The sequence below is a fragment of the Colius striatus genome, chromosome 2, assembly GCF_028858725.1.
Source record: "Colius striatus isolate bColStr4 chromosome 2, bColStr4.1.hap1, whole genome shotgun sequence".
Lineage (NCBI taxonomy): Eukaryota > Metazoa > Chordata > Aves > Coliiformes > Coliidae > Colius > Colius striatus.
Window position 1 is genome coordinate 106,715,518 of NC_084760.1, and position 27,241 is coordinate 106,742,758.

The following is a 27,241-nucleotide window of genomic DNA, read 5'->3' on the forward strand; positions in this document are numbered from 1 at the left end:
TTTAGCAGCAGTGACTACAAATTTCAACAAGGAATTGACATTTCATTGTATCAGAGCTGTCCAAACAATTAGCTCAAAGCATGTTTGTGTTCTAGGGAACTCATATTTTAGAGTAGGGTGTGGAAAGGAAAATAATTGGCAAAGGAAATTTCAAGTACACTCATTAAAATATTAATGCCTACAGTTATTCTGTCAGTCCCAGCTAATTCCTCAAACTAGCCAAGGAATAATAACAAATATTTAACAATCCTCATACTCAAAATTAATATAACAGTGAAATCATGTTTATTAAAAATCTCTTGACATATTTATTCCATACTGATTTTTTTCTATTAATACATGTGTTTCTGAATGGGCAAAGATGTTATTCAACATAGAAAATTATTAAGGGAATTTTTATTTCTCTATCTTTGGACATTTTGGGGTTCAAAAAGTTTCAGAGGAGGAGATTTGGTATTGTTCTGAGTCAATTTGCTCTGGCTGAGGAAATGACGAGAAGGAAACAATTTCCCCATCTCGGGAACCATGTGGTGTCCCAAGATAAGGCGAGTACTTGCTAATTTGAGTCCACAAGCAGGAAATATTATGCATCCATTTCCTTTCAGGCAAACAACACAGTTCCCTAGCCACACAAAAGCATTGCTTCTACTGCTAAATCTCAAACATTCAGAAACTCGTTGCTCCTCTGTGGACATATCGTTCTCCATTTGTTATTTGGATGTTATGGATAGAAACAGTACTTACTCTCCAATCACATGGCCGCCAAAGTTTTGGGGTAAGGTTTTTGTTTCTTTTTCGATAATATTGTTAAAGTAGATGCTGAGATTCTCTGATAATTGTCTTAAAAATGATATCAGAAACTTTCAAGCCTCATGTTGGAACCAAAGAGTAATGAACAGATTTTCTGTTTCTTGCAGTGCAAAAGATTGTTTTCCAAATGTTTCTTTGACAAAGTTTTATCATGTTTTTAAACTAATCAAGACAGCAGGACTGCTAGGGCAGAATTGATTGTTTTACAAAGTTCATTACTGAAGTCAGTTGAAAAGGTGTCTATTGATTTCAGTATGTTTCAGATCAGGTAGGCATTTTCAACCATTTAATGGATGTACCTACACGGCAGACATGATCTGTTTCATCTTCTGAAGAAAAAGAGATAACAAAAACTAAACATGTTGCAACCTTTGGAATAAACTCTTCAGAATGAAAAATTACTTATAATTTGTTGTGCTATCTCATGATCAGGTTTTCCTTACTTTTTCCTCAAGATATATTTTGATTATTATCCATTAAGATTGTTTTCTTTCACCCAAAACTGGGGATGGTTCATTAACAAAAAAATATAGAGGATGAGGTGGAAGTATATTATTTTGAAACTAATTCAAGGTAATTAGATTCAGTGACTTGATCCTAAAGGATTCTGTTCAACACCTGTGGAGATTTCCCTCCAAAAAGCTCTATTCCTTGCTATGTTTAATATTAACATACATTAGCATTTAGTGTTAGAATGAGTCATGTGACCTGGTTTTGTCCATTATATTATTGCTATTGAGCAATGACCCCTGTCTGAAGAATCTGCACAATATCTAAAACTAAAAAATAATATGCATTAGCAAAATAGGACTTTTGCTACTTTAGAAGTGCCCTGGGAAAAAGGTGGAAAATAACTATACAAGAAGATTTAAAGAAGTTCCTTCGCTTCCTTAAAACAAGAATGATGAATGCCATCCACATTTCCTACAGTGACATGTATTTTCCTACTGGGAGACCATGAGCAACTCCGTTTCTTGGGCTAAAGACTGGGAGAATGATACTGGATATCTTTGAGATAGATTAACTCATGAAAAAATTCTATTATTACTGTTTCAGAGTCCATTGTTATCTTGAGCTTGTCTGCTGGACTCTGAAGAACAGTGATCGTGTTTGTGGAGGGGAGCTACATGTAATTCTAAAAAAGCTCTTCAGAACAAAAGTTAAAGCACTTTCATCAACACTTACTTTAAGAATCCTTATGTAGAAGGTGCTATCCCTTGTTACTGCAGATATGCTTGTATTCAGAGATCAATTATCGCTTCACTGTTTTGGGAACATACACAAAACCCAACAAAGTTACATGATATGCTACAATTTCATGAACTATAGTGCTCAGACTGTGAGTGAGGTGTTCTCTGTGATCATAAGGAGTCAAAAAAAAAAACCTAAGAAGTGAAGGTTTAAATTCTACAGCATGTTGCTGTGTATGGTCCTCCTGGTACTGCTATTACTCTGCCATTCCGTTTAAGGTACTCCTCCTGCTGTGCAAAGCCCCTTTCCTTCAGTATCAAGTGCTACGTTTGACAACACAGAGTAGGACTTGCATAAGCTGTCTTATTGATGAACTGGACAGCATCTGCTTTCACCAGTATTGCACATTTGGCTTGCCAGGGTTTGATATTGTACCTAGTCCTAATCACCTCCTGTTTGCTTATCTCTGACAGACGAACCTCACAGCTTGGGTTTTTATGAGGAGCTTTCATGGTCCTAGGGAGGAAAAAGATCTCAGATTTTTCTGATACATTTTAGAAGAATTTTATCTTCCTTTCATATAAGTATGTCATATGTAGTAGACTAAGGAGGTACACTATACAGTTTGTGTCAGAAGACAATGACTAACATAAGCTCACTGTGAGGAAATACCACTCAAAATGATGGAAGTGTATTTTCTGACATCCTTGAAGATACATGACCTGAGGCAAAAATCAAACTGCACATAATAGATATGAATAAAAATGAGTTCTTTACTAAATGAGAATGCAGTACATGAAACTGAATTTTCAGGATATGGCTTACAGACTGTTTCATTGTTTCTCTAAGCCACCTACCACGTAGTGTGGATGTATGACCAAGATGCAGATCCTTTTCCATACATGTGTGACTTCTCATCAGTTCCCATGGACTTGGCCAAAGTGTCCACTTCGACATATGTGCAAAGGTTTGGTGAGAAGGAAAATTGTAAGGAAAAAAATGAGTGCTGTAAAAATTGTTAACAAAACTAGTCATTATGGTATTTAATCTCTTACAATTTTATAAATCATCTATTGTCAACAGCTGGTTCCCTGCTCTGGAAAGTACACAGGCATCCTGTTTTCTGAAGCTATCAAGTTTCCAATGGTAACTTCACACAATAACATCTTAAACATGACTGTAATATTTTTAAAACAACGAAAAAACTCCACTGTCCTCCACTTACTTATGTATAAGAATATATATATATATTTTTTACAACTGGTTTGGGCTAGTGGAAATATGCATGAAGAAAACTGTGTAGTTAAAACCAAGATATACACATTCTAGATGTAAATCATGCTGTGGGATTTGCCAAAGTAGCCTGTGACCTAATGTAGGTGAACCTGCTTCTCCAGGGGGGTTGGACTAGATGATCTCTAAAAGTCCCTTCCAACCCCTACCATTGTATGATTCTGTGAAATCCTTTCTCTATATTCATGCAGACGCCTGTAACAATATTTTTTTGGTTTTGTTTTTTAGATTGCACACTTTTTTGCAAGTTAAGTGTAGTGACAGCCTGGAGAGCCGATAACATACTTAGGTGCAGGTCTTGCAGGTGTTACCCTTTTGTATTCAATCTTCGCCATCATCATTCTTCAGTATTTTTGAAATGCTAAATTATGCAGCAGACTAAAACTGAAGCAGCAAAACAGTTGTTTTGCTGGCCTAAAATAAATTCTGCTAGGGAAAAAAAAAGAAAAAGAAGAGTATTACCTTCTGGTTTAAATTTATGACTTCATGATAGAGCTCCTGGCCCTGTCAGCAAATACCCTCTGTGTAATGTGTCACAAGCACAAAATCAGGATTCCAGTTCTCACTTTACTAGAGCTAGTACAGATGTTGTGCAGAGTCTTTGTAAACATACATGCCTTTTTCAGACAAGTTGTCTGAGCTAATGTAGGGATGTAGGAGCTCATCTCTTTCGGGTGTCAATGTCTATGAAGTTATGTAACCTCTGGGAAGTGGGAATCCATAGTATGGTACTTTGTCAGAGCTAGGAAGAGAAGCACCTAAAGCCAGCCTCTACTGAACTTCAGCACCATTGGTATTACATGAAACTGTAGACAGAGAATCTGGATTATTTGTTTTATTGGTATTTCAAAAGGAGATTTGGCAATAGCTGAGTGAGAAATTCAGGGTTTGGAATACATTCATCAACCACTAATCTAATTTTTTAGTTTTAATATAATCTTTATTGAGTTGATTTTGATTTGTAAGTTAACAGTGAGAGTAAAGATGTTCCATTTTATCCAGGAGTGCATTTCTTGTAATTCCTAAAAGCATTTTCAGTTGCCCACAATTACATATAACAAATGGCTTTGAGACAATCCTATTTCTCCAGTGCAGATAGTAATATACTTTCAGATGAGGAAATTTAATTTACATAGTACATTTGATCAAATGACAGCAGCAGAGATAAAAAGTATATGCAGATATTAGTCAACATAAGCTGAGATCCTGAGACTAGCCTTCAGTCTAGTTTTACCCAAGTATCTACTTAAAAATGAAATATTTAATACTTTAAAATATTAAGGGCATTTTTTTTTCTTGAATTAACATCCAAGGTGTTATTTGTCCAGTGTGACAACAATGCCACATATCACCTGGCTTCCAGTATTTTAAGATTGAAATCTGACTGGCACTAATATTACATGTGACTTTTTAAGCTACAAATGCACTTATTATTTAAATTCAATGTTACATTTTGCCTTGTTTCTCCCTCTGCCCTTGGGTCTTCTCCTCATTACAATGTGTTTCTTTGCTTTAAAGAAGTTAGACTATATACTTTACTGGAAAAGATGTTCATTAGGGATGAGCATATTCTAATGTCTGACACTGTGTTGTCTTAACATGTTATGGTGCAGCAATAGTGGTGGTGAAGGACTTTGCATTATTCTCTCCGTGAATTGAAATACCACTTGTGAAGGGCAGCACTGACACGAACAGTAACACAATGGTAGAATACAGGGAAGTCCAACTTTGACAGCCATGGGACCTGATTTCTCTTTTGGGATCCTTCATGAGTGGAAGCCATGGCAAAGTAGGAGCAATACCAGCAAATCCAGTCAAGTTCTTTGCAAGTGAGAAAAGGAGCATTTGGCTACCCGTGTGGTGATTAAGTCTATTGTCTTCCACTGTGTGTTAGCCCACACCAGGGTATTCACTGAGTGGTCTATTCTCATTCTCTTTGCTCCTCTTCACACACTTTTTATCTTTCCAGTCTAGCTTTAACAGTAGCAAATAAAGACTCCAGGAGCTGCCTCAGCTGTTCTGCTGGTAGTATGGACGCACAAAGACTACAAATTAGAAAGAGCTTTGGAGCACTTAACAGTAGATGTGGCAGTGTTAGCATCTATCTACTAGGCTACTACTGTTCCTAGTTTGATGGCTGGAAAAGACCAACATAGACCAGAGTACCTCAAAGAGCTTTTATCCTGGTCTGCTAGGCATTACTATTAGGACAGAGGACCTCATTAAGCTGAAGAAGCAATCCCTTTGCTGACAGATGGGAGGAAGTGAAGGTGTGACATACAGACACTAAGAGATGCCTTACAGGCCGAAGATTTTTTCTTGGTAGAGAAAACTTTCCAGGTTGAAGTGGAAAGATGTAGGAGGAAAATATGACAAAATTAAAGCCTGGATGTAGATGGAACACCAGCTCAGGGACATATGTTTTGAACTGCTATTTTTCTTCTTCTCTTCAATTTACTTTTCAAAATTTCACCCTACCAGAATCCTGTACTAGTGCCTCCTCTATGTCACAGATAGTAATATATATATATAATACAGTACTTACACCGACTGCCTTTCCCCATCTGACATACACTGGCTATTTCTACGTTGACAACTTTTCTACTCAGACTTCCCTGAGTGTTTTATTATGTATCACCTTAACAAGTCTTAACACTGGAAACTCAGTCTGTCCCTGCTCACCAGGGATACTGATCCATCACTCAGGACTTGCAACTCAAGGGCTTTGTCTCATGATGTGTGTTATCAAAGGACTGAAGTCATTGAGCAGATTTCTATCCCTGTCACAATGAAGTTAATATGAAAGTAAATTTTATATGAGCAAATCCTTCTTCCAACTTCCCACCTAGCTTTCCCAATCAAATAAATGGCTCATAGTTCCCAGTTTGTTATTATAGATTTGCTAGAGCTCTACTAGTTCTTTACTGTTTGTCTAACCTTCCATCTTCTAATATTTTCTCCTCTGCTTATTCAACTGGATTTGTTTTTTTTCTTAAAAAGGTGCAAAAGTTATCCAATGCTACGTTTCCATACTCTTAGGACATCTAATAATGAAGAACAACTTGTCTTTCATTCCCATTTAACAGAAAAATATATCTATTGACAACAGGAAAAAAGTTTGTTTTGAAGACCATGTAATCTAAACACCCTCACTGATAAGTTCCAGTATAGGTTGATGTTATGTGATTTTGAGAAATTCAATATTAAATCCAATGTAAAATAACAAAGAGGAAGGAGAGATGCATTTTTTTAGTTTAGTAAGAAAGCTCTAATTCACTACATGAAATGGCTAGAAAAAAGTGATGGAAAAAAAGTAGCCTTGGAGACTTTTCCTGTTTCTTAGCCCAGAAGATATTGATCAAAACAACTTAGAACATTATTCCTCTAAAATACATGAAAAATATTTGCACTAGTGGTGTGAGTACATAACATCAGGTATAGTGAAAAAAGAAGTACAGTATGCTTATACTGCTTTGGATCAGTCTAGTATGGACAGACCTTGTCCCTGGGGTCTCAGATTTACCCAATTCTATCAGATAACACACCGGCAAGAATATCTGGCTTAGTGGATGTGTAACTGTGTTGAGTAAAGGTAATGGTGACTTAAAGCCTCCTCCCAGACCTCCTACAATAAATTTTCCAACACTACTCAAACATTTTATCTACTTGAAAATGTGTTCAGACTCCTGAGGTAGGGATCTTAACATGGAGTAAAATACATTGATTTTTTAAATTCAGTGGGACACTAAATTTGTTTTATTTTCCTATTTAGAGCAGATTGGATCCCCCAGAAGATATTTGTGGAAATAAGCATACTGGGAGGCAGATTTTTTGTTGGGTTTCTGGAACATAAGGCAGATGGTTTCCTCCATGCTTCACATCCCTACTTAGAAAGGAGAGAAAACTTCTCTGTGCTGCTTTGTATGAATGTGGTCAGGAGAAAGATGACGAGGTAAAATGTGACACAGAATCAGACAGAAAGCTACTTCTTGTTTTGCAGATGTTTCTTGTAAATGTACAGAGTTTTTTCAAGTACTTTTATCTGAGGAGTAGATGTATAAGACAGACATAAAATATGATACATTTAAACAATGCAATGAAAGACAAGATCTTTATGGTAAAGTTACATCTTTGAAATATTTCCCTTCTTATTATCAGTCTTAAATCTAGTGTACCTAAAAGTTCTCCCTCCTGCTCCTCAGTGACATGTTGCATGATGCCACACATTTAATAGTGAAGCATATTTCCAGATTACTTAACCAAAAGTTTCATTTAAATGAGTAACTTTTTTGTATTGATGAAGAGTAACCACAATGTATCTGCATGGTGAACTTGTGGAAATCAGGGTAGTTTTTAACACAGGGACCAGTTAAAGTTCTGTCTGTTACAAATGCCACACACTGCGGCCTCAGACAGATCCTGAGAATATAGTACACAGACAAAAACATATAATGGCAACAGCAATAAAATTCAGCTTCACCTATACAGGAACTAAGACAAACTTCTTTTTTTCTTTTTCTCCTCTTGGAGAGGGTTGTAGAGTTATGTATCCTCATAGGCCCAGCAGCATCAGGGTAACTTTTGCTGCATGACTTCTGAAGTAACAGAGATCTCCCTCCAACTAATGGCAATATATTTTTTTTTCCCTTAAGATGAGATATTGATCCACTATGATAGAGATGTAGAAAATGCCACATAGCTAAATCACTTTTCAAGTTCTCACGTGGTCAGAAGTTGGCTTAAATATTATACATAATTTTGATAATGATCATGGTAGCTAGAGGACTGCTGGGGCAAGTGAGATCCGTATGTATCATCTCTGCCTGAACCTGTTAAGATCTCATCAAGGAAGAGAGTTATTGTCCTATCCACCAGGCCAAGGTCACCAGATTTTCCTGTTTCCAGCTCCCCTAACCACAATGTGAGCTGACTTGGTATGTGTCACAAGGCAGCAGCAGAGCAGACTGGGCCAGTGACTCAAACAGGACACAGCTTTAATATAAATAGTGCTAACACTGAGAGAAATGGCAACTAAGTGAGTGTGGTTAACTGAAAGAAAAGATAGCAGCATGTGATAGTGAGGCACTAGTAATGGCAGCAATGTGTTTGGACTTCATCCCTTCAGTGGCAACATCACAGCAATGAATCTCATTCTTCTAACACTCAGAATCCCTAGCTCCTTCTCTGAAGTCCTCCAGAAATATTCTTATACCAAATGAGAAAGAAGGATATGACTTCTGATGTAATCAAAAAGGAACACATTGCTCATCTTCTCTCTCTCAGCTTCAGGATATACCATGCCTCTGTTTGTCCTCAGCTGTGTTTGAAAAGGGATGATTTGTATGCAGCTTTTCAGTTGGATTTCCTATGCACATGGCTCTGCTGCTTGCTGGGGTGTCTGTGGCTGTGGCTGTTGCTGTAGCTTTGTTGTCTTCCAGAATTACTGCAGAAATCCTGAAGCAGCCAGGCAAGGGATGTTACACTGCACCTTCCAATGCTATGTGAGCTGGTGTCCAGCTAATGTAGGAAGTCATCACTTCTGGGCTCTGTCAGGGACAAGAGTTAAGGTCATGTGTCAGATTTAAGCATACTCTGCCCACACTGATTTCTCCAGGAGGTAGAACTGTGCCTTAGCCTTATGCTGTGGGTTTTTTTTCCACTTGCTTTTGGAGGTGCCATTTTCTATCAGCTACTAGACTAAAATTGTTTTCTATAAATCCTACGTAAATATCTATCAGATAAGCCATACACCATCTTCTCAAGGGGCAGAATGGTCAAACTCTTCCAGATTTAAAATATTTATGCAATGGAGATTATCCTAGTACTTGGATCTTACATTTAGGAAGATGATATGTACAAATGTTTCAAGATCTTAAATGTAGAGAGATAAAAGTAGATACTAATAAAGGAATCTATTTTTCTTCCTTGTCCTTATTCTGGCAAGCCCAAAGAAAAGCTATCACTGTAGCCGGATGAAAGCAACAAACTATGTCATGAAAAGATCAGTCTTATTTCTGCATGGTGTCTATTCAGAGCATGATTTCTTCCTTGTATATAAATTATTCTTTTAAAGTGAGTCTGTCATCCTCAAGCTGTGTTTCACTGCATCCTAATTACTGCTTCTTTCCTACTCCCCCTGCCCCCCCACCAAATGGCCATTGATTTATCTAATGCTTAATCACTACCAGGAAGGACATAGATCTGAGGTAGTAGAAGGAAAGAGGCAAAATTTCTTCAGATTATTGTCTAAATATTCATCAAGCACACAGTATATAAACCTTTTGGCAATTACACCTACTGTATTGACTGTGCATGTGGTACTGATTGTTGTCAAATGAGCTGTCAGAAGCATCATTCTTTATCCACCAAAACCAGAAATTTCATCATTAGGAAATGAAGCATATTTCTTCTTCCAAGCATGATACCAGTGAGTGTGTTGGCATGTGAACGTGTCAAATAGTAAAAAGAGCTTAGTGCTATGCTTTCTCTCCAAGACAAACCTGCTGTAGCTGCATGCTCAACTTCTAGAGTCTAGCAGGATTCACTCTCAGACGAGTTAGTCTCAGTACTTTGTGGGTCCAATGGTTCTCCCTCTGCTCTTCTTGTAGAATTATCTGAAGAAAAATGCTCTGTATTCATACACAGCTTCCCTTTTTACCATCGTAATTCATTTAACTAAGAATCAATCAAAAATCTTTGTGAGCCAAATGAATGGCTACAAGTGATGTTATCTCCCGTATACTAAGATTAATCTAAAGCATGGAGACAAAATGAAGTCTACCATCCCCAAAAAAGACCACAAAGTAAAATCAAGACTCAAGACTGACCCTTTTGACATTGTAAGATTACTTTCATTTCTTAACTTTATTCTTTTGTCTGTAAAAAAAAAAGAAAAGAAAAAAGACTATTAATAACAATTAAGGTAGAAGGTTCACTTCCTATACAAATTTAATAGAAGATACTTATTCACATTTTGAAACCTATTGTATAGTAATTAAGTTTGCACCAAGTCATCCTAAATTATTCTCCTAATATAATTTATTCTCTTTCTACTTGAGGAGATGGAAAAGAGACTTATGTGAGTTTTGTATTGAAAATATATTGAAAATGGGACAACAGTAACTCAGAGATCTATCTGTTAAATAACCTCAACCAAAATTCCATCAAAAATGCAAATACAGACAGCATTGTTATGAAATAATATCTGTGAATTTTTCAGCAAAATAGTTGACAGACAAAAAAAAAAAGTCAATTCAACAAAAGATTCTCTGACACCTGCTTGTTGAAGCAAATAGCCAGGGCATTTTCTGGTTCTCAGCAGATGTTTCTGCCTTGCTTTTCTGGCATCTCGTTTGAGGAGGAAAATTAATTCCCCGTTTCAGACATCTTAACACACAGTTATGGCATATTTGGACATTTAACTGACATCTGTTAATTTAAAAACATTTATTTAAAAAAAAAAATAAAAGGTTATATCAATGCCATCTTTCAGTTATCCAGGGTAATGGAAGGATGAGCTAACCAAGCAAACACACAGTTTCTGAGGAAGAGGCAGAAGTTATTTAGACAAAATATAAATGAAGGACAGAATTGATGGCTCTGTTGATTGGGATGTGCAGAAGTCTGTAGGTAAGGAGGGCTTAAATCATCCTGGTGCAAACAGTCTCTCAGACACCCCTGGGTCACATGGATCAAGCACCAATGTCCCACTTCCCATTGATCACCTGTCCTGGGTCCATCACTAACACTCCAGATCATCTCACTTAGAAATTATGCCAGCATTTATCAGCTTGCGGTTGCACAAATTCTTGTGAGTACTACTTAGTCGAATCTCCTAGACCACACTGAAATAGATATTCATGGACATATTTAGTACAAAAAAATTCTCTGAAACTGATTGATGGTCACACAGGGAGAAAGAAAACCCCAATTTCTCAACTGCAGATAACTAACTGAAAAATGTAGTGTTACCACATATGAACAGACTTCCATATTTTCAAAACATTTGCTATTATACCTGTTCCTCAAGGAAGGTAAATGTAGTAGAAGATTTTTTGTGTGTTACTGAATGTAGCTCAAGTATTACTGCAGTGAAAAAGGTAGGAAAATCTGATTTAAATACGGATGTCTCTCCCTGTTTCTTGAATACTTGCTTATTAGATATGTTGGATCAGTATTCAGTGACATTCACAAATAGCTCATCTTCCATTCTTCAACCTTCTACAACTTTCTTAATTTTCACCTGAAAAAGGCCCTAGCTTTAGCGTCTCAGTAAATAATGAGACGGTAAATAGAACACTAAACATTGTTTTCATTGAAGGTGTTTTTTGAACAAGCAATACACAATTTGGACATCTCAGCAGAATACTCTGTATTCTGTATATGCAGTATTTCAAATGCAGTATCTTTCTGAGTGAGGAGAAACTGTTTCCGAGCAACTTTACAATTTTAGGCACACATAGATTTCCTTCATCTTCTGCAAGACACTGTGTTGTATATATCATTTTCATTCATTTTGTTGGTGTTAATACATGATCTACATTTTAAACGGAGTGTAAGGATGAAACTGGGAAGTGGAAATTGCTCCTCTCTTGGGAAGTAGATGAGCAGGTTGCAGGGGGATGGGGAGAGAGATTGCACAGCTAAGAGCAAGGACCAGAAATAAGGTCCTACCTCTTGGGTGACAGAAAAAGACACGAGGCCCAGAGGCAACTGTGCAAAGTTTGCAGCATTTCCAAAAAGCACTGCATTGAGAATCACTATTTATAGTATGTAATAGGCAGATTAAAATACAGACTTTATTTCAACTATATCTAGTATCTGAAGGTACTCAAAGTGTGCTTTGTCAGTCTGAGTATTCTCTCTTTTGATATACTCTGATAAACCTTGGACTTTCAGTATAAATGCTCCTTGGTCTTGTATGGGTTGCCACAATACGGACAAGCTCCACTTGAAGCTATATCTAGGTCAGAAAGACTCTTCTCAGATCACAAATAGAATACTGAGGATGATCTCAATATATTTCTTACCCTATAGACTTCCTAGTAACCTGAAAATCTTGTTCTTTGTTCTTTGGTACTTGCTTCTAAATTTCAAGAGTTTTAGGAAATCCTACCTAGTTTTAATTCTAGTCACTCATGATCCATTCATGTAGGAAATGTTTTTTATTCTCAGGCTTTATGAAATAATCTTGTCAATTAAGTAATAAGTAAAATGTCACATTGCACTGGGGCTAATTGTGATTTATTCTTTGATTTAGATTCTTATAGAGGCCATATAGCTTAGGCCTATGTTCTGTTTCTGTGAGATTGGCAAGAATGTCTTCCCAGAGGATGGATTGGTGCACATGCGGAAAAGATTAAAATTATATTACTGTCTTGTAATGCATTAGGAATCACAATGAAACCCCACTGTAAAGAAGTTTCTGTCTCTGCATAGAGGAATTTTTGATTTGCTTTATGTAGTTATGCTGAAGGCATTAAATTAAACATGCTGACATCTCTTAGATGTTTCCTTCTGATTATTACAATTGCTTTTTTTATTTATTATTCCAGTAAAAATCAACTGCCAGTAATACCAAGGGAACATCATTAACTCTGAGTTGGTTTATGGGTTATTGAGATGACATATTCCACTCTTTTGTCTTTTTATGACAATGAATTATGATGTTATCAAACAAAGCAAATGTACTCTTGTGCATGGAAACCATTCTGGACATCACTGTGTATGGCGAGAAATATGTCTTTAAGAACAGACAGCCTCCTCCTTCTCCACCAGCACAGATACTTGCATAAAGCCACAAAACTTTGCAAGCTTTACTTTACTAAGCTTCTGAACACTTTTTGTGTGCCTCAGTCTACCCGACTTTTAAAGCCTCTGCAAAATGTTAGTCCTAACTGTTTATGGCAATGTAATTCAGAGTTTTTCTGACTTTTGAGATATTTATAACATCTCTGTAATCTTTTGTTGCAATGTTTCGTGTCAGTTTTTTCCTGATATCCTATTTTATTAGCATTAGGATGTTTTATGTATTGTTTCAATTTTCAGCATAAATTTCCAGCAGAGGGCAATCTTGTTCCTTGATACGTTGCTCGTTTGTGACGTTAACCCTCTAATAACAAGCTATCCCCTCTGCATTTCAAACGAAGAATTAATCCAAGAGTACCAGAGTGCCTCTTTCACCCCTGACCCCTTTTCATTTACTTAATAATTATTCAAACATTTCTGAAGTATATTTACTTATTTGATCAAAAAAAGTCTTAGAAACTGCAAAACTAATGTCAGCTTGGACCTTGAATTGTCATCAGTTCTACCTTCTTTTTTCAAGACAAAGTTAACTATATTAAAACAACTCTTGACTGATACTATTTTTTTAAATCTTCATCCGGGATAGACACATTGCCTACCCAGACTATGTATTTTAGTTCTTACCTGTCCTTGGTCAGAAGGAAACGGGTTCAAGTTGCACTAGAGAAGATTTAGATTGGATATTAGGAAGAACTTTTTCACCGAGAGGGTTATTAAGAATTGGAACAGTCTGCCCAGGGAGATGGTGGAGTCACCATCCCTGGAGATATTGAAAAGGCAAGCAAATTAAGTACTGAGGGATATGGTTTAGTTTAGTGATGGGCTTGGCAGTGTGAGGTGAGTGGTTAGAGTCAATAATCTTAAAGGTCTTTTCCAACTGTAATAATTCCATGATTCTATGATTCTCACAGATATATATTTTTAAAAATTCATTTTGCTCTATTTTAGACCCAGTGTTTTGTATTTTATCTGTAGTGGACATAAAAACAACTGTTTAGTTATTAGGTACAGTTGGAGAATTACTCTCTGTTGCTGGAGAAAAGAATCTTGCATTAGCACAGGCCAAATAAAACATCCCTTTGGCAAACTGCATCTGAATGCAAAGCACTAACATTCCTGACTGCCTTTCTTACTTTGTTTATTAGCTCTCATATCCTGCACCGTCTACTTTTCTTTCAGTTTCTTGTTTTTGTTGTTTGGTTTTTTTTCTCCAGAGATTCTGTCTTTCAGATGCCACCATCCTGGTTGTTCTCTGGATGTCACAACTACTTGAACTACCTTATGTTGTAGCCTATCACTGTCACTCTTCTCACAAGAGTTTTGTGTGACCTTTCTGAAACTTTTGCCATGACTAAGATCACAGCTGGTTACTATTACACAGCAACTGATTCGCCCACCCAACTGAATCATGGACTGCCTACAAAAGATTAATGAGAGGCTGTTTTGCTAACACAATTAGTGACAAAGATTGGGAATATAGTAATGTCAACACTTGTTAGATACAAAGAAATTGCTTTTTTGAACTCAGCACAACAGCAGCAGCACAGGAGCTGGTTATTGATAACAGCCCCAGCTTTAAATTTTCTTGGAGTTGGTAGAACTGGCATAAAATTTCAAGTAGTTTAAATCACTTCAAATCTTTTGTGGTGAGAAAAAGTGATGCCTCTCTGGGCACAGGGTATTCTTCCCTTCCAAATTTGCTGTCCAGGATGCATGGGAAGGAGTAGCTGCAGCCTGTGTTGCTTAGAGATGTATATTTCCTACAGTTGTAGGAAGATGCTATATATTTGTCCAAACTTGGAACCTGTCTGCTGCACAAATGAGGCTGTGTTATGAACAACTTCTTATAACATATCTGAACCTCACCTGAAACCTAAGATAGTGAGGCTCCTATAAAACAATATCTGAATGATGCTTAGTAGTCAGCTTGTTAGCCATTTGTAAAATATAAGTCATGCTTTAATACACTAGCTGGTGCTCTACACTAAGCTGTGCAATGTTCAGTTATGAATTCCCATACCGGTTTGTATGGGGTTTGTATCAGCTTTTGTCACTGAGCCTTCATTTTGAGAAAAAAGTCTGAGATCAAATCCTCTAGCAGTTGTCAAGGTTTTTCAGCTTTGGGTCAAGGCAATGTGTGTGTCTGCAAGCATCTGTGCATTTAAGGGGGAGAAATGTTTACTAACTGAGACAAGTTTTGAGCCACTGACATAAGACATCACATAAAGGAAAGATTGCTCACAAAAAGGAAAGAATAAAAGGAAATAGGAAAGCAGAGAATCAAAGCATTAAATAAATAAATTTACAATTCTAAAACTATGAAATTGTAAAAATAACTTATTATAAAAATACAACATGGTAGTATGTTCTGATACTTCTCATAGCTGAATGAGAAATACATTACTAAAGTCAATGCATTTATGTTCTATCTATATGTATTTTGCATGTTCTACATACAACCTTGCTAGAGTCCACATTGAATAAAGCTGGTAATTCAGGTGTACAATGCCTCATTCTAGTTTTGGGCAAGTGGAAGGGAAAAAAAAAAAAAAAAGGAAAATTATTCTCAGTTGTTGAAGTGAACAGAATCCCTAACATAATATGAATAAAACATCTCTATAGCAAGTTGAGTTTGAATGCTGAACAATGCCACTCTTGCCTAAAAAGCTACCTTTCCACTTCCAATAACCTTAAGGTAAAAATACTTTATTTCTCTTTTAATGAAACAATAACAAAAAGATAACAGCTCAAAAGCATAGAGAATATTGTAATATTTTAAAGTGACCCACTAGAAATCAATCAAATGTGTGGGTGTCATCTCATCGTATGGATGTTTTCTGCCTCCTTGTGCTTAGCAATAGCATGAGCAAAACATATCCTGAGAGAACTAACTGGCTCTTTATTAGGTTTATTAGCTATTACTGGCAAAGATGTATTTCAAATTCAAGTCATGTGTGCACAGTCTGACTAAAAGATGCTTTTCCATTTCTGTTTCCTTTGCCTTCAGTACTTTGTCTCGTCTTCCTCTGCCCCACCCTGGTTATTGATCTTAGGTGCTCTCATTGAAGCTGCTACTTGCGTGGTTTTGAAAGGTATTACTATCCCTATATTCGTATGCTTTGCCAGTGGAAAAGGTTACAAACATATACATTTGTGGGCATAGGGCAAAGAAGACCTTGTACTCACCCTAACTTTACACCTTGGGGAATTTAACAAGAGGCTATAAGGAAAGCTACAAGACTCAAGGATTTCCTGAGTTTGGAGAGAAAAATGCTATTCCAGCCTGTCACACACAGAATAAAAACATGTTTTGAATTCAAATGGATATCTTTCTATCTGATGTGTTCCATACATATGAAAGGAAAACGAAATCCTCATAGAAATAAGGGACTGATCTGAGTACATTTGCAAACATCCTACTAATCTCCATATCAGAAGTGAGATCCCCCTTCACAAAAAGCAAATATCTTTTATGAAGATTTTATTTGATCCAAGGGCTGACAAGTCTAGGTATAGAATATACTGTTAATTTTTGGTGAGGTATACCCCAAGATGAGGAAGGAGAGAACATAGTCCACTTCTCAGAAGATTTACAGATTGGTATGAGCCCATTTTAGTTGGCATTGCTATTGATGTCTAGACCGGTTGGGAAGAACTTGTTTCAGGGCCATAACTAGGAAAAGCACCTCATCAGCTAGCACCTTATAATCTTTACCAATATCTTGCCCAAATTTCTCCTGTGTGGATTCTATAGAGGTTTAAGGACTTGCTAGAGCCTATCTATTTGATAGTATGTGTACCAACACTTCATATATAAACTCCTGGGAAGTTATGAAAGCTGAAACAACCAAGAAAATGCTTTGCATAGTGGAGGCAACAATCACCTATAAATCTTGTAGTATTTCATTTACTTAACACTGCATGTAGAAACCAGAGAGGACAGAATAGAAAGACTTCAGAAGGAACTGTGTGATCTGGACAGATGTTGGGCTGACAGATACATGCTGGCTTGGTGCACAGATTTGGGGATAACATCCAGAAGTCATGGGTGCTACTATGGGTTCTGAATCTCCTGTCTTTTTTGCATGGACACATTGGAAGTAGCATAAATAAGAAGGGTAATGTAGCTAAGATATTCAGTGGCTCTGTTCCCTTATCCTTTTATTTCTGGCTTTGTAGCTCAAAGTCTATCCTGCATTGTTGAAAAAAACCTTTGTTCTTCACCTCAGTTGGTGGTAGAGGTGAGAGCAGAGAAAATTGAATGAGGTAGGATACCAAATCTATGCATAATCAAGTAAAGCAGGTAGTGTGAATAACCTGAGAAACATACAGATAAAAACGTATTTAGAGAATCAGCATCTGGGGAGTTATTGTCATTGGCAGCAACCCCAGCTTATGTTGAAATTTTTTACTTTTCTTTTCCTTAAAAGCAGAGAACATAATGACATGCACAACTTTCAGGAAATCCTAAGACATTATAATAACTCTTTGGGAGACATTGTGCCAGTATTGCTCTGACTCTCCTGAAAGGCTAATTCTGTCCTATCACTGTCCAGGTAAAGGAAGAGAAAAACATTTTTTCAAAGCCAGCTGTTGCCCTCAAAATCCCAGGTGCAGCAGGTCCCACTCTTCCTTTGATCTTTTTCTCCATTTGGTAGTATTTTCTTCAATGTGCCTCAGGGCTGTGATCACTGGACCTTCTAAAGAGAAAATCAATGGGCATAGATTTACAATTCTTCAGTGTAAGTTTTTAGAACTGAATTACATTTCAGTGAAATTCATTCTCTTCAGGGAGTGAACAAAAGCAAGTCTGGCCTATTAGTGTGACCCACAGTTCCCACTGAAGTCAGGGAGAGTTGGAGTATAAAGAATAAAGTGCCTGTAACCAATGGACCTAGTGATATTTCTATAATAAGAATCCAGAGGATTACATGTAGGTCCAAATGGAAATGAGAACATTTGGTGCACTAGAAGGCAACTGCAATAGTCAGTGTAAACTCAGATGAAGTTTCCCCAGGGAATAATTTGTCTCCCAGTTTTTACATTCATATATAGAGGCAGCAAAATAAAGAAATCAAAGTCAGATAAAATTAAGACATTATCCAAAGGGATAATAATTTGTGCTTGTATCTCCAGCACTGGGGACTAGCACGTGGGAAGGAATGAAAAACTATGCTCAATACTTTTGAATTCCCTCACCTGCTTTTAACAGTGTGAAATGCTGATTTAATTGTGCAGGTAGTGAAAATGATGGCTAGAGAGATGCGGGAACAAATTGTCACCACAGTGCATGGCAACCTCAGAGCCAGGTATGCTTGTACAGCTTCTGCTTTCACTCGAGGCTGCTGAACACTACAGACATCCCCTTCACATGCTCCTTGCTAGTGCTGAGAGCCCAAACAGGAGCAGGGATATTGGATAGCAGCACAGAGCCATGTGCCTGGAGGACCTCTTGGCAGTCTCAATAACCTAATGAGCATTCCAGACAAGGTGCAAAACAAATCAGCATAAGAAGGGTGTAGTTCTTGCTCCACTTTCCCTGTAGCTGAGCAGAGACAACAGATTGTATCAGACTGCAGCTCTAGTGTTTGGGAAATGCTGTCTTTAGGATACTCCCTGGGATTTACTCAACTACAGATCACGGAGTCCTGGCTCTCCTGTCTCATCTTTGGGAGCATGAGTTGGAACTTGCAGTAACAGAAAATATTAAATCCATTAAAATGACATAATTAGCTATTCCTAGGGGCTATTCCTAGGCCTGCTGTGTCTCTGAAGATGTTTTATAAAGGGCTGAATCATTATGAATTTGTCAGAAAGCTGCTTATGGTGTCAGAGCCCCAATCTGCAGTCAGGAGTTGCAGCACAGGATTCTGCATATGAGTTCTTATAAAAATCAGACCAGTCAATCACCTTTTGACTTTAGCATGCCCAGCCAAGAGTTTTTGAATTGTAAAAATGAGGGCTTAAAGGAAAATTATATTTTAGGGCTGTCTAGTCTTCCTGTGAACAAAAGGACAACAAAGCATTCCCAAAATGAAGCAATGCTCTGTAACAATAGCTGGTGTTTTATTCTCTCCAGTCTTTGCTTTATTTTTCCATTTTACAAATAACGATTAGAAGTCTCTCTGAAAACCAAGGTTACATGCAAGCAACAGTAGGACTGTATAGCATCCTATAGTGTCTTAATTAGAGCTTTTATTTTCTTGGTCTCATGGAGCTTCAAGTCTATCCTGAAAAATATAAAGTGAATAAACTTGTGTAGGAGATTCATGGTAATGTCAGTAATTCATGATAAAGCTGGTACTGTCTAGAACCATACCAGCAAAGACAGGTAGGGTAAACATACTGTCCGTCTGATAGGATTTAATGGGAAACAGCTGCATTCAAATTTAATGCTGCTCAGAGTCCCCACTCAGAAACTTGTCAAAATTTTATGCTAAACTTTCTGAAACTAATTTTCTCCAACGAGAACTATGAATCACATAGCTAATGATTTTTTCACTGAAGGAAGAAAGGTAAAAAGGTAGATAAGGAAGGAACTAATTCTTAAAGTGCAATTATACCAACAATCATTTACATCTCCCCTGCTGGAAGAAAAAGAAATGTTTGTTTTCCACCCTCCTGCAGTGGCCTGTCATAAGTTTAAGCCTTGCTAGGCACTGAGATCTGACTTAAGCAAAGATATCTTTTGAGTCATACTGGAGATTCTCTGTCTACAAGCTGGTCCTACTGGCCATGCCTGGCACCTCTCCTCTCCCTGTGTGCTGACTCCTCTCCATAGTCATCTCTTGGGCCACTCACTTTCTTTGTCTCTCCAGGACCTGCTTTGGCTAATTCCCAGAGCTTGGACTTAGTGTTTTTATTTTGGGTTCTGAAAATGACTGTGCAGTACCATAAATTCAGGGGAAACTCAACAGTTGTCATCTTGTATGAAAATTTTCAACCTAGTCTCATCTTACTCTTTTTTGGACTGCATCCTAGTCCTGAAGTTACTACCTTCTGTTACAGTGATCAGTCAGGTACAGCTTTAGATGGCCTGCACTTCTGTATGTTAAGGAAGTTACTTATCATTCTGCACCCAATGAACACAGTTTCTTTTTTAACAAAAATGCTTCACAAACACAGCACAGGTAGAATAAACTTGTTTTAAGCTGTTCAATGACTTTTTTCACTTACTCCCTATTTGCTCTACCAGTAGTCAACAAGTGTTCCTTCTTGTTTGTGATTCAATCTCTTCTTGAATTTTGAGGGGATCTATAAAGGCTTTGTATTCATTTCAGGCCTTATCCAGGATTACAAATGTATCTGCAATTTTTTTTAGAACAGCAATAAGTCTGGTACTCAGTTGCAAAAGCAAAGTTTTCCTGTACTTAGTAATGTACAAGATAAAAATCTTATTGCTCCCTGCTGTGAAATCATAAAGGGGAGAAAAGTCCAAGTCATGCTCTTTTTTCTTTTCAGATCCCTTAATTCTTGAAAACATTTATAAAAGAGGTAGAAATTTACTTTTCTTAATGGAAGATTAATGTGTCTTTGTGGTGGTCTGACCCTGTCTGGATGCCAAGTGCGCACCACACTGCTCTATCACCCCTCTCCTCAGCAAGCCAGGGAGGAGAGAAAATAAGATGGGAGTCTTGTGAGTTGAGATAAAAGCAGTTTAATAAGGAAAAAAGCAAAGTCACACATGTGAGAAGAGGAGCAAAGGAAAATAAGCTGTTACTCTCTACTTCCCATCAGCAGGGATGTCTGGGCCACCTCCCAACAAGCACGGCTTTAGATACTTGTAACAGTTTCTTTGGAAGGCCAAAATGGGTCATGTCTCCCTTTCTGCTCCTCTCCCTGAGTTTATATTGCTGAGCTGACGTCATATGGTATGGAATATCTGGCCATGGCCCCTCCCAAGGTCTGAACTGTTTGTGTCATAAGGTTCATGTATTACATACAAAGATCTTGGTGTTTTATCTTTTAAGGAAGCTACTAGTTTCAATTCCTTTTCTGTCAGGAAAATCCTTCCAAGTTAGTGAAATAACATTGCTGTTAATTTTTATTGTATTTCAGAGCAGATAACAATAGCCTTCACAGTGTCCATGGTGGTTGGACTGGTGATTGGAGGGATCATCTGGGTGTTGTTCACCTGCTTGTCCCGTCGCAGAGCCAGCGCTCACATTTCTCAGGGGAGCTCCTCAGCCTTCGGCCGTCGGTCCAGACCTTCTTCCCATGGCCATGCTACCGGCAGAACAGGATTTTACCGCAACAGCAGCTGTGAACGTCGGAGCAACCTCAGCCTGGCCAGCCTCACCTTCCAGCGGCAAGCCTCCTTGGAACAAGCCAACTCCTTCCCCAGGAAGTCAAGCTTCCGTGCATCTACCTTCCACCCATTCCTGCAGTGTCCTCCCCTCCCTGTGGAGACGAACAGTCAGCTGATCACCCTCACTCCCACCAATACCACCACAACCCTTGTGGGAAGCACCAGCAACAGTTTAAGTCGACCTGAATTCCACTGGTCTAACAATAGTCTCCGCATCTGCCACTCCACACAAACCCCACCTCCTGCCTATGAAACAATCATAAAAGCTTTCCCAGACTCCTGAGCTAGGTCCTTGCTACAAACACACATGTGCATTTTAGGAGGAACCTCAATCGTATCAACAGTTTTCTGTATGTGGTGAAGATTTCTGAGAAGACTTCTGACTGCAGTTAAAAAGGAAACATGCACTGCCAAGGGGCAGGTTACAGTGGTTTCTTGGAACACAATGTCACACCAGACAAGGGATCAAGTGTCTTTACACTACTGTCTGATTTACTGCTATGACATATGCTTGCATATTTTTAACATTGTATCTTCAATTGTAACCGTTGCAACCTTAGAAGAAAGAAAATACTACCACATAAAAACCAGATTGTTTCTTGAAGAAACAGATCATATTAGGGGTTACTGGTAGACACATTTATGCAAATTCCACTATTCCATGTCTGTTTCTTTCTTTGTTTGCATTTTTTTAAAAGAAATTGTAGTTTTACATATTTTCCCGAGGATGAAAAATTTTCAGAGAACACCTCCTATTACTCATCTTCTTACTATAACCACAGGATGGTTTGTGTCTAAGGAACCTTAGATGCAGACCTTGTAGAGCATTTAACATCCCAGTCCTGGCTGTGGTCATAGGCATTCTGTCCTGCTGATTGTAGAGGATCTTAAAGGACTCCATGTTAAGGCTGCTTGTATAAAATTCCCTCCACAGTAGGAAAAAATGTTGAAATATACCAAGCTTCATATAGTTTCAAACAACATACTAAACACATGGTAACAATTATAAAGAATTTTACATCTGCAGCCAGCAGAACAGGTAGTCTCATTTTAATATCCAGCAAGTCTGTGTGGGAGCAGAGCTCCTCATGTTTGTTTCATTTTTCTAGTTCTGGTTATCAAGACAAGCAGCATGAATGACAACTATTTTTTTAATTAAGTTTCCTGTTTCACTATGGGATTACTCATTTCCTTATTTCAAATTGTATTGCTCATATTGTACCAGTGTTTAATCCTTCCTGTCAAGTTATTCACTGAAATCTTGCCTTTCACTAAAACAAGATTTTAGACATCTCTGGCTAAATACTGGTATAATACAATTAGTTGAAATATAAAGATAAAAATGGAATGTTTAACTGAGGTTAACATATTTTTGACAGTTTTATGTGTATCATGTCAAGCTAACCCCTGGCTTAGTAGAGATTAGTTGCACTGTCATGAGAAGTCCAGGATTTGCAAACAGCACAGACAAACAGGGCCTCATTTAACTCTTACTGTATCAGCTTCATGTTAAATATTTCATGTTCGAATAAAAGAGTAAACAATTTTCATAAGTAGAAAAGTAATCCTACTCTTCACTTACATGGAGCCTTTTCATCTAAAAGGGCTGGACAGCTACCAGTCACAGGACTCCTGATTCTGAAGGGACTGGTCATGTGCTTTTGAAGAGAGGACAAGTCGTCATACATCTTCTGGGAGGGACTAAGATTCAGCAGCTTTTGAGAATAAGTAAAATGCTTAATGACTTACTTTCTGGGTTTCTGGGGACTCGCAGCATGCATCCCTTTGCTGGGCTCAGCACCCCACAGGAAACACTGTTAGTGATCTCTTGACTGCAGTCTTCCAGCCCAATATCTTATTTGCAAACATGACTACATTCAGCTTACATGCTACTACAAACATTACTGTAAAACACAAGTATCTTTATTGCAAAGGCAAATTATTTTGCCTGTATTTACTGGCTGCCTTTCATTGTTTTATTTTTTAGTGTGCAACATTTTCCCTTCTAGAGGGATGTATGTCATTGCTAGCAACATTTCTAACAACAATTTACAGTGTTTACAAAGCGTTTCACTTCAGACGCTATGGATTCTAGTACACCAAGGACTTGCTGATAAGACTGCAAAACTTGTGGTTGCAGGCTATGGACTTGAAACAATCATCCTCTGGAGAAAGTTGTGTTATTTTATTCATTAATAATTTTGATTTTTTGGTTTGTAGTCTTACTGAGTCTGGTGAACTTCATTGCACACACAAGTGTGTTCACAGTGTTGTAGCTTATTCCAATGTGCCTACAAAAAATAGAATTCAAGGCTCCTCCTTTGGCTTATTGAGCTTGGCAAACTGTTTAAAGAGACAACTTTGCCTAGAGTGTGTACCCAATTGAACAAAATTACTTGTTCCTAGAGAATAATTTTTAGATGAGTAAATTTCTACTCCTGGATTGTAAATGCACATTACATTACATTACAGTAGAACTTTACACAGCATGTTATTGCTTGCATTATACTATATTTAGTAAACAATGTAGAAAGGGAAGGTTAAATGTACTGTACTGTATTTTTTTCCTCCTGAAATCTGTACTAGATATCAAAACTTTCTGTAATGTTCCCAGGATTAGGGAGAACAAAACCACAGATTGTTTGGTGCATAACAAGTATGACTGTCAGATAGCTAACTGCTAGTTTAAACAATATCTAAAATGAATGTTTTGCAATTACTCTGGAAGATTCAGAATGTGAAATAAAGTTAGATGTTATTATCTCATGTTATAATGCTCATACTTTTCCTTAAAGACAAATGTGTTGGCTTGTAGATAAGTTTTACATTCTAAACAGAATCATGCACATTTTATTGCATTAGGATCAAAGTACATTGCACAGGTTCAATCATCAAACTGAACTGCAGGATTCAGAAATCATTGGGTGTTTGATATGCCAAAAATTATACTTTGTTATTGTAATGGTCTTTTCTAGCCTTTTATTTCAAATTAAAATACTGAGAAGAAGAGATGAATTTTAATCTGTATTACTGCAGATTTCAAGATTTGAAACTTTCACAAGTAATGAGTTAAGTTTTACAATAATTTTGCATGTAATACACTTTCACACTGAGAGATAGTGATTAAAAGAGCGCTTCCAGAATCACATAGGGAGTGATCAAACTCCAGATATCCTGACACTTTGTCCTGAAGTGAGCAGAGCTGCTTCTCTTCACAAAAAGAAACATTTTTCTATTATTGTCCATGGGCACAAAACGAACTGCTTCAGTTCTGGTTTCATATAGAAGACAAAACTTGACAGGTCTCTGTCTGAGAATAGTTACATTCCAGCATAGTTACAAAAGTAGCTTGTGCTATGTTCTTTGACCTTTCCCTACTGAAGGACTGCTGATCACCTCTTCAGACAGGCACTAATTATTGTACTGTAACACACCAAACATGCAATATCTTTGCCAAATCAAATTTTTAAAGTTCATTTGCAATTTACCATGAAGTTTTTGAGTCATCTCAACATCCATTTTTAAGTATAAACTGAAAACTACATTTACTGGAAATAGTCTCTCAGAAGAGAAATGACATATGCCAGATCCCTAACCTATAGGCACTTGATAAAATTAGGTGATGTCTATGATGACGTACAGTTTCTAGGCAAAAAAAAAAAAAAAGAAAGAAAGAAAGAAAACACTGATTGGAGATTTACCTCTGTGAAGTCCAGAGCACATTAAACAGTGTTGATACAACTTCCCAAAGCAGAGAGTAAAATTCTAGATATCTGCATTACAATGTGCTTTAAAACTCAGGTAAAATACCTACATCTTCATTTGAGTCTCTTGATAAATGTGTTTTCAAAGGGGTTGAGACTTTGTAGTTTCTGTATGGCTTTGTGAATAATTTTTTGTTGCTGAAAAGGATGACAATACCCTAATCTTCTTTTCAATGGTATAGTAATAGTGACGATATTTCACACTCAGTTGAACTAAACATTTTTGAGACAACCGCTGCAACAGACAACAGGTGAACTAATGCTGCAGCAGCTCTTTTTGAAGCACACAGGACAACAAAGGAGAGACTTTTCCAGATTGTTTGTCTGCCTCACACTGTAGCAGCAGCAAATGACTCCACTGAGAATCTCTGGCCTCACTGGGCTGAGTGGGGGCTGTGTGATATACCATGCTTTTGACCTCAAACAGCCTGAGGAAGCAATGTAAGAGAGGTCTGGTTTGTGTGTCTCATTTACGCTTTTAACTTTTACAGAGGCTTTCAGCTACCATCAGATTTCTGACGATCTTAACCACATGAGGGTGGCAGTGTCTGATGGGCATGGACTGGATTGCAGAGTTATTTCAGTAAACATGTCTCCTGTCTGCTCTCCTTGTGACATTCTGCATCAGAGAGACATTTTTACCTATTTAGCAATAAAACCAAGTGACTATGTGCTGAGAGCTGTGAAGAAGCAGTTGCACTATTTTAGAGAAAGGAGTTTTTTTAAACAAGAGTAGTTTATTACAGATAATGTCAGGACTGAGATAGTAAAAAGTTGGATTTCCTGATTTAAGACATAACTATCTGATGTACCTTTAACTAGGGACAGTATGGAAAGGCATTGGAATGCAAAATTATGCCTATCTAGTTCAGAATGGACCTGCGTCTGTGTCTATCAACTTTATTTTATAGCAGAACACTGATGGCTACAAAAGAAAGTTGATGCTGCTGTCTTCCTCCAACTTGACAAGAGAACAAATAGCAGTTGGTAGTAATTTGCATTTCTTTGTACATGTATGAAGTTACTTGTGATTAGCTGTGCACTGAAATGGGATAAATCTTCAGGCTTTAGACTAATCAACACACTGGAGAGGCAAGGAAGGGATCTCTGCCCATGCTCCATTCCTGTGCTGCAAATCCTGGTGATTTTTAAAGCTATTTTTTTTAGGAGGGAAGAATTCCCTTTCAGAAGGACAGTGGGAATATTTTTTTTTCTTATTTAGTGCCCCTCTGTTTAATTCCACAGTGTTCCAGCTCTCTCTGTGGAGATATCAGAAACACATAGGTGCTTACTCTATCCCATGTCTCTGTTGTTCTGCCAAGTAACAGAGAAGATGACTTTGTTATCCAGAGGATCACTTTGAGGAATTGATTGGGTTGTGTGTGATAAGCTCTCCAGCATTAGTTTGCCGGCATCAAAGCACTGATTTTTTTTTTTTTTCCCTGTAGTCCCTTGGGCAGATGTCATGGAAAGATACAGATACATTTTTGTCAGCACTAAATGACAGACTCCATTTAGTAAAAGTTTAAATTGCCTTGCGATGCACTAACTCATGATGCAGACTTTTTTTTAACATTCTGGGTAACATAAGACTGACTCCTGTAAAAATTCCTGCATACTCAGAAACATATTTTTGGGTGTTTGCATATACACCAAATAAAATCTTTCAAAGCTAAATGCTTCTAGGCATTGAATCACTTCTGAAAAGTAAATTTAACACTAAATATGCACTCAAATCATGTAACCATGATTGAAAAGTATTAGCTTAAAAAGAATAAACTTTCACTGAGACACTAAAGTTAAGCATTTGCAGATTTTCACCTCTTCCATCAACCCAGAGAACCTGATCTAGGCCAGAGATATCTCCAGTAAACCCAAAAACACATAGGAGAGAAACAGGGATTGAGAAAGCTCGATGTTAAGATAGGCTCCGATTAATTCAAATAAACTGGAGAATGACAGATTTACCATGACTTTGCAAAGTAAGTGAAGTGTGACCATGATAATGTTCCTGAAAGATGCCTGAAAGGATGTCTCCTAATTCAGTCACCTCTAATCTATAACAAAA

At 37.5% G+C, this 27,241-nt stretch overlaps 1 protein-coding gene across 1 annotated transcript; it reads left to right on the forward strand.

Annotated features, from left to right (window-relative positions):
* Positions 1 to 525: 525 nt before the first annotated feature.
* MYCT1 (MYC target 1) lies at positions 526 to 24,175 on the forward strand. The gene is made up of 2 exons (XM_010204108.2): positions 526 to 775; positions 21,160 to 24,175. Exons 1-2 carry the CDS (start codon positions 526 to 528, stop codon positions 21,690 to 21,692), a joined length of 783 nt encoding a protein of 260 aa, XP_010202410.2. The 3' UTR covers positions 21,693 to 24,175.
* The last annotated feature ends 3,066 nt before the right edge of the window (positions 24,176 to 27,241 follow it).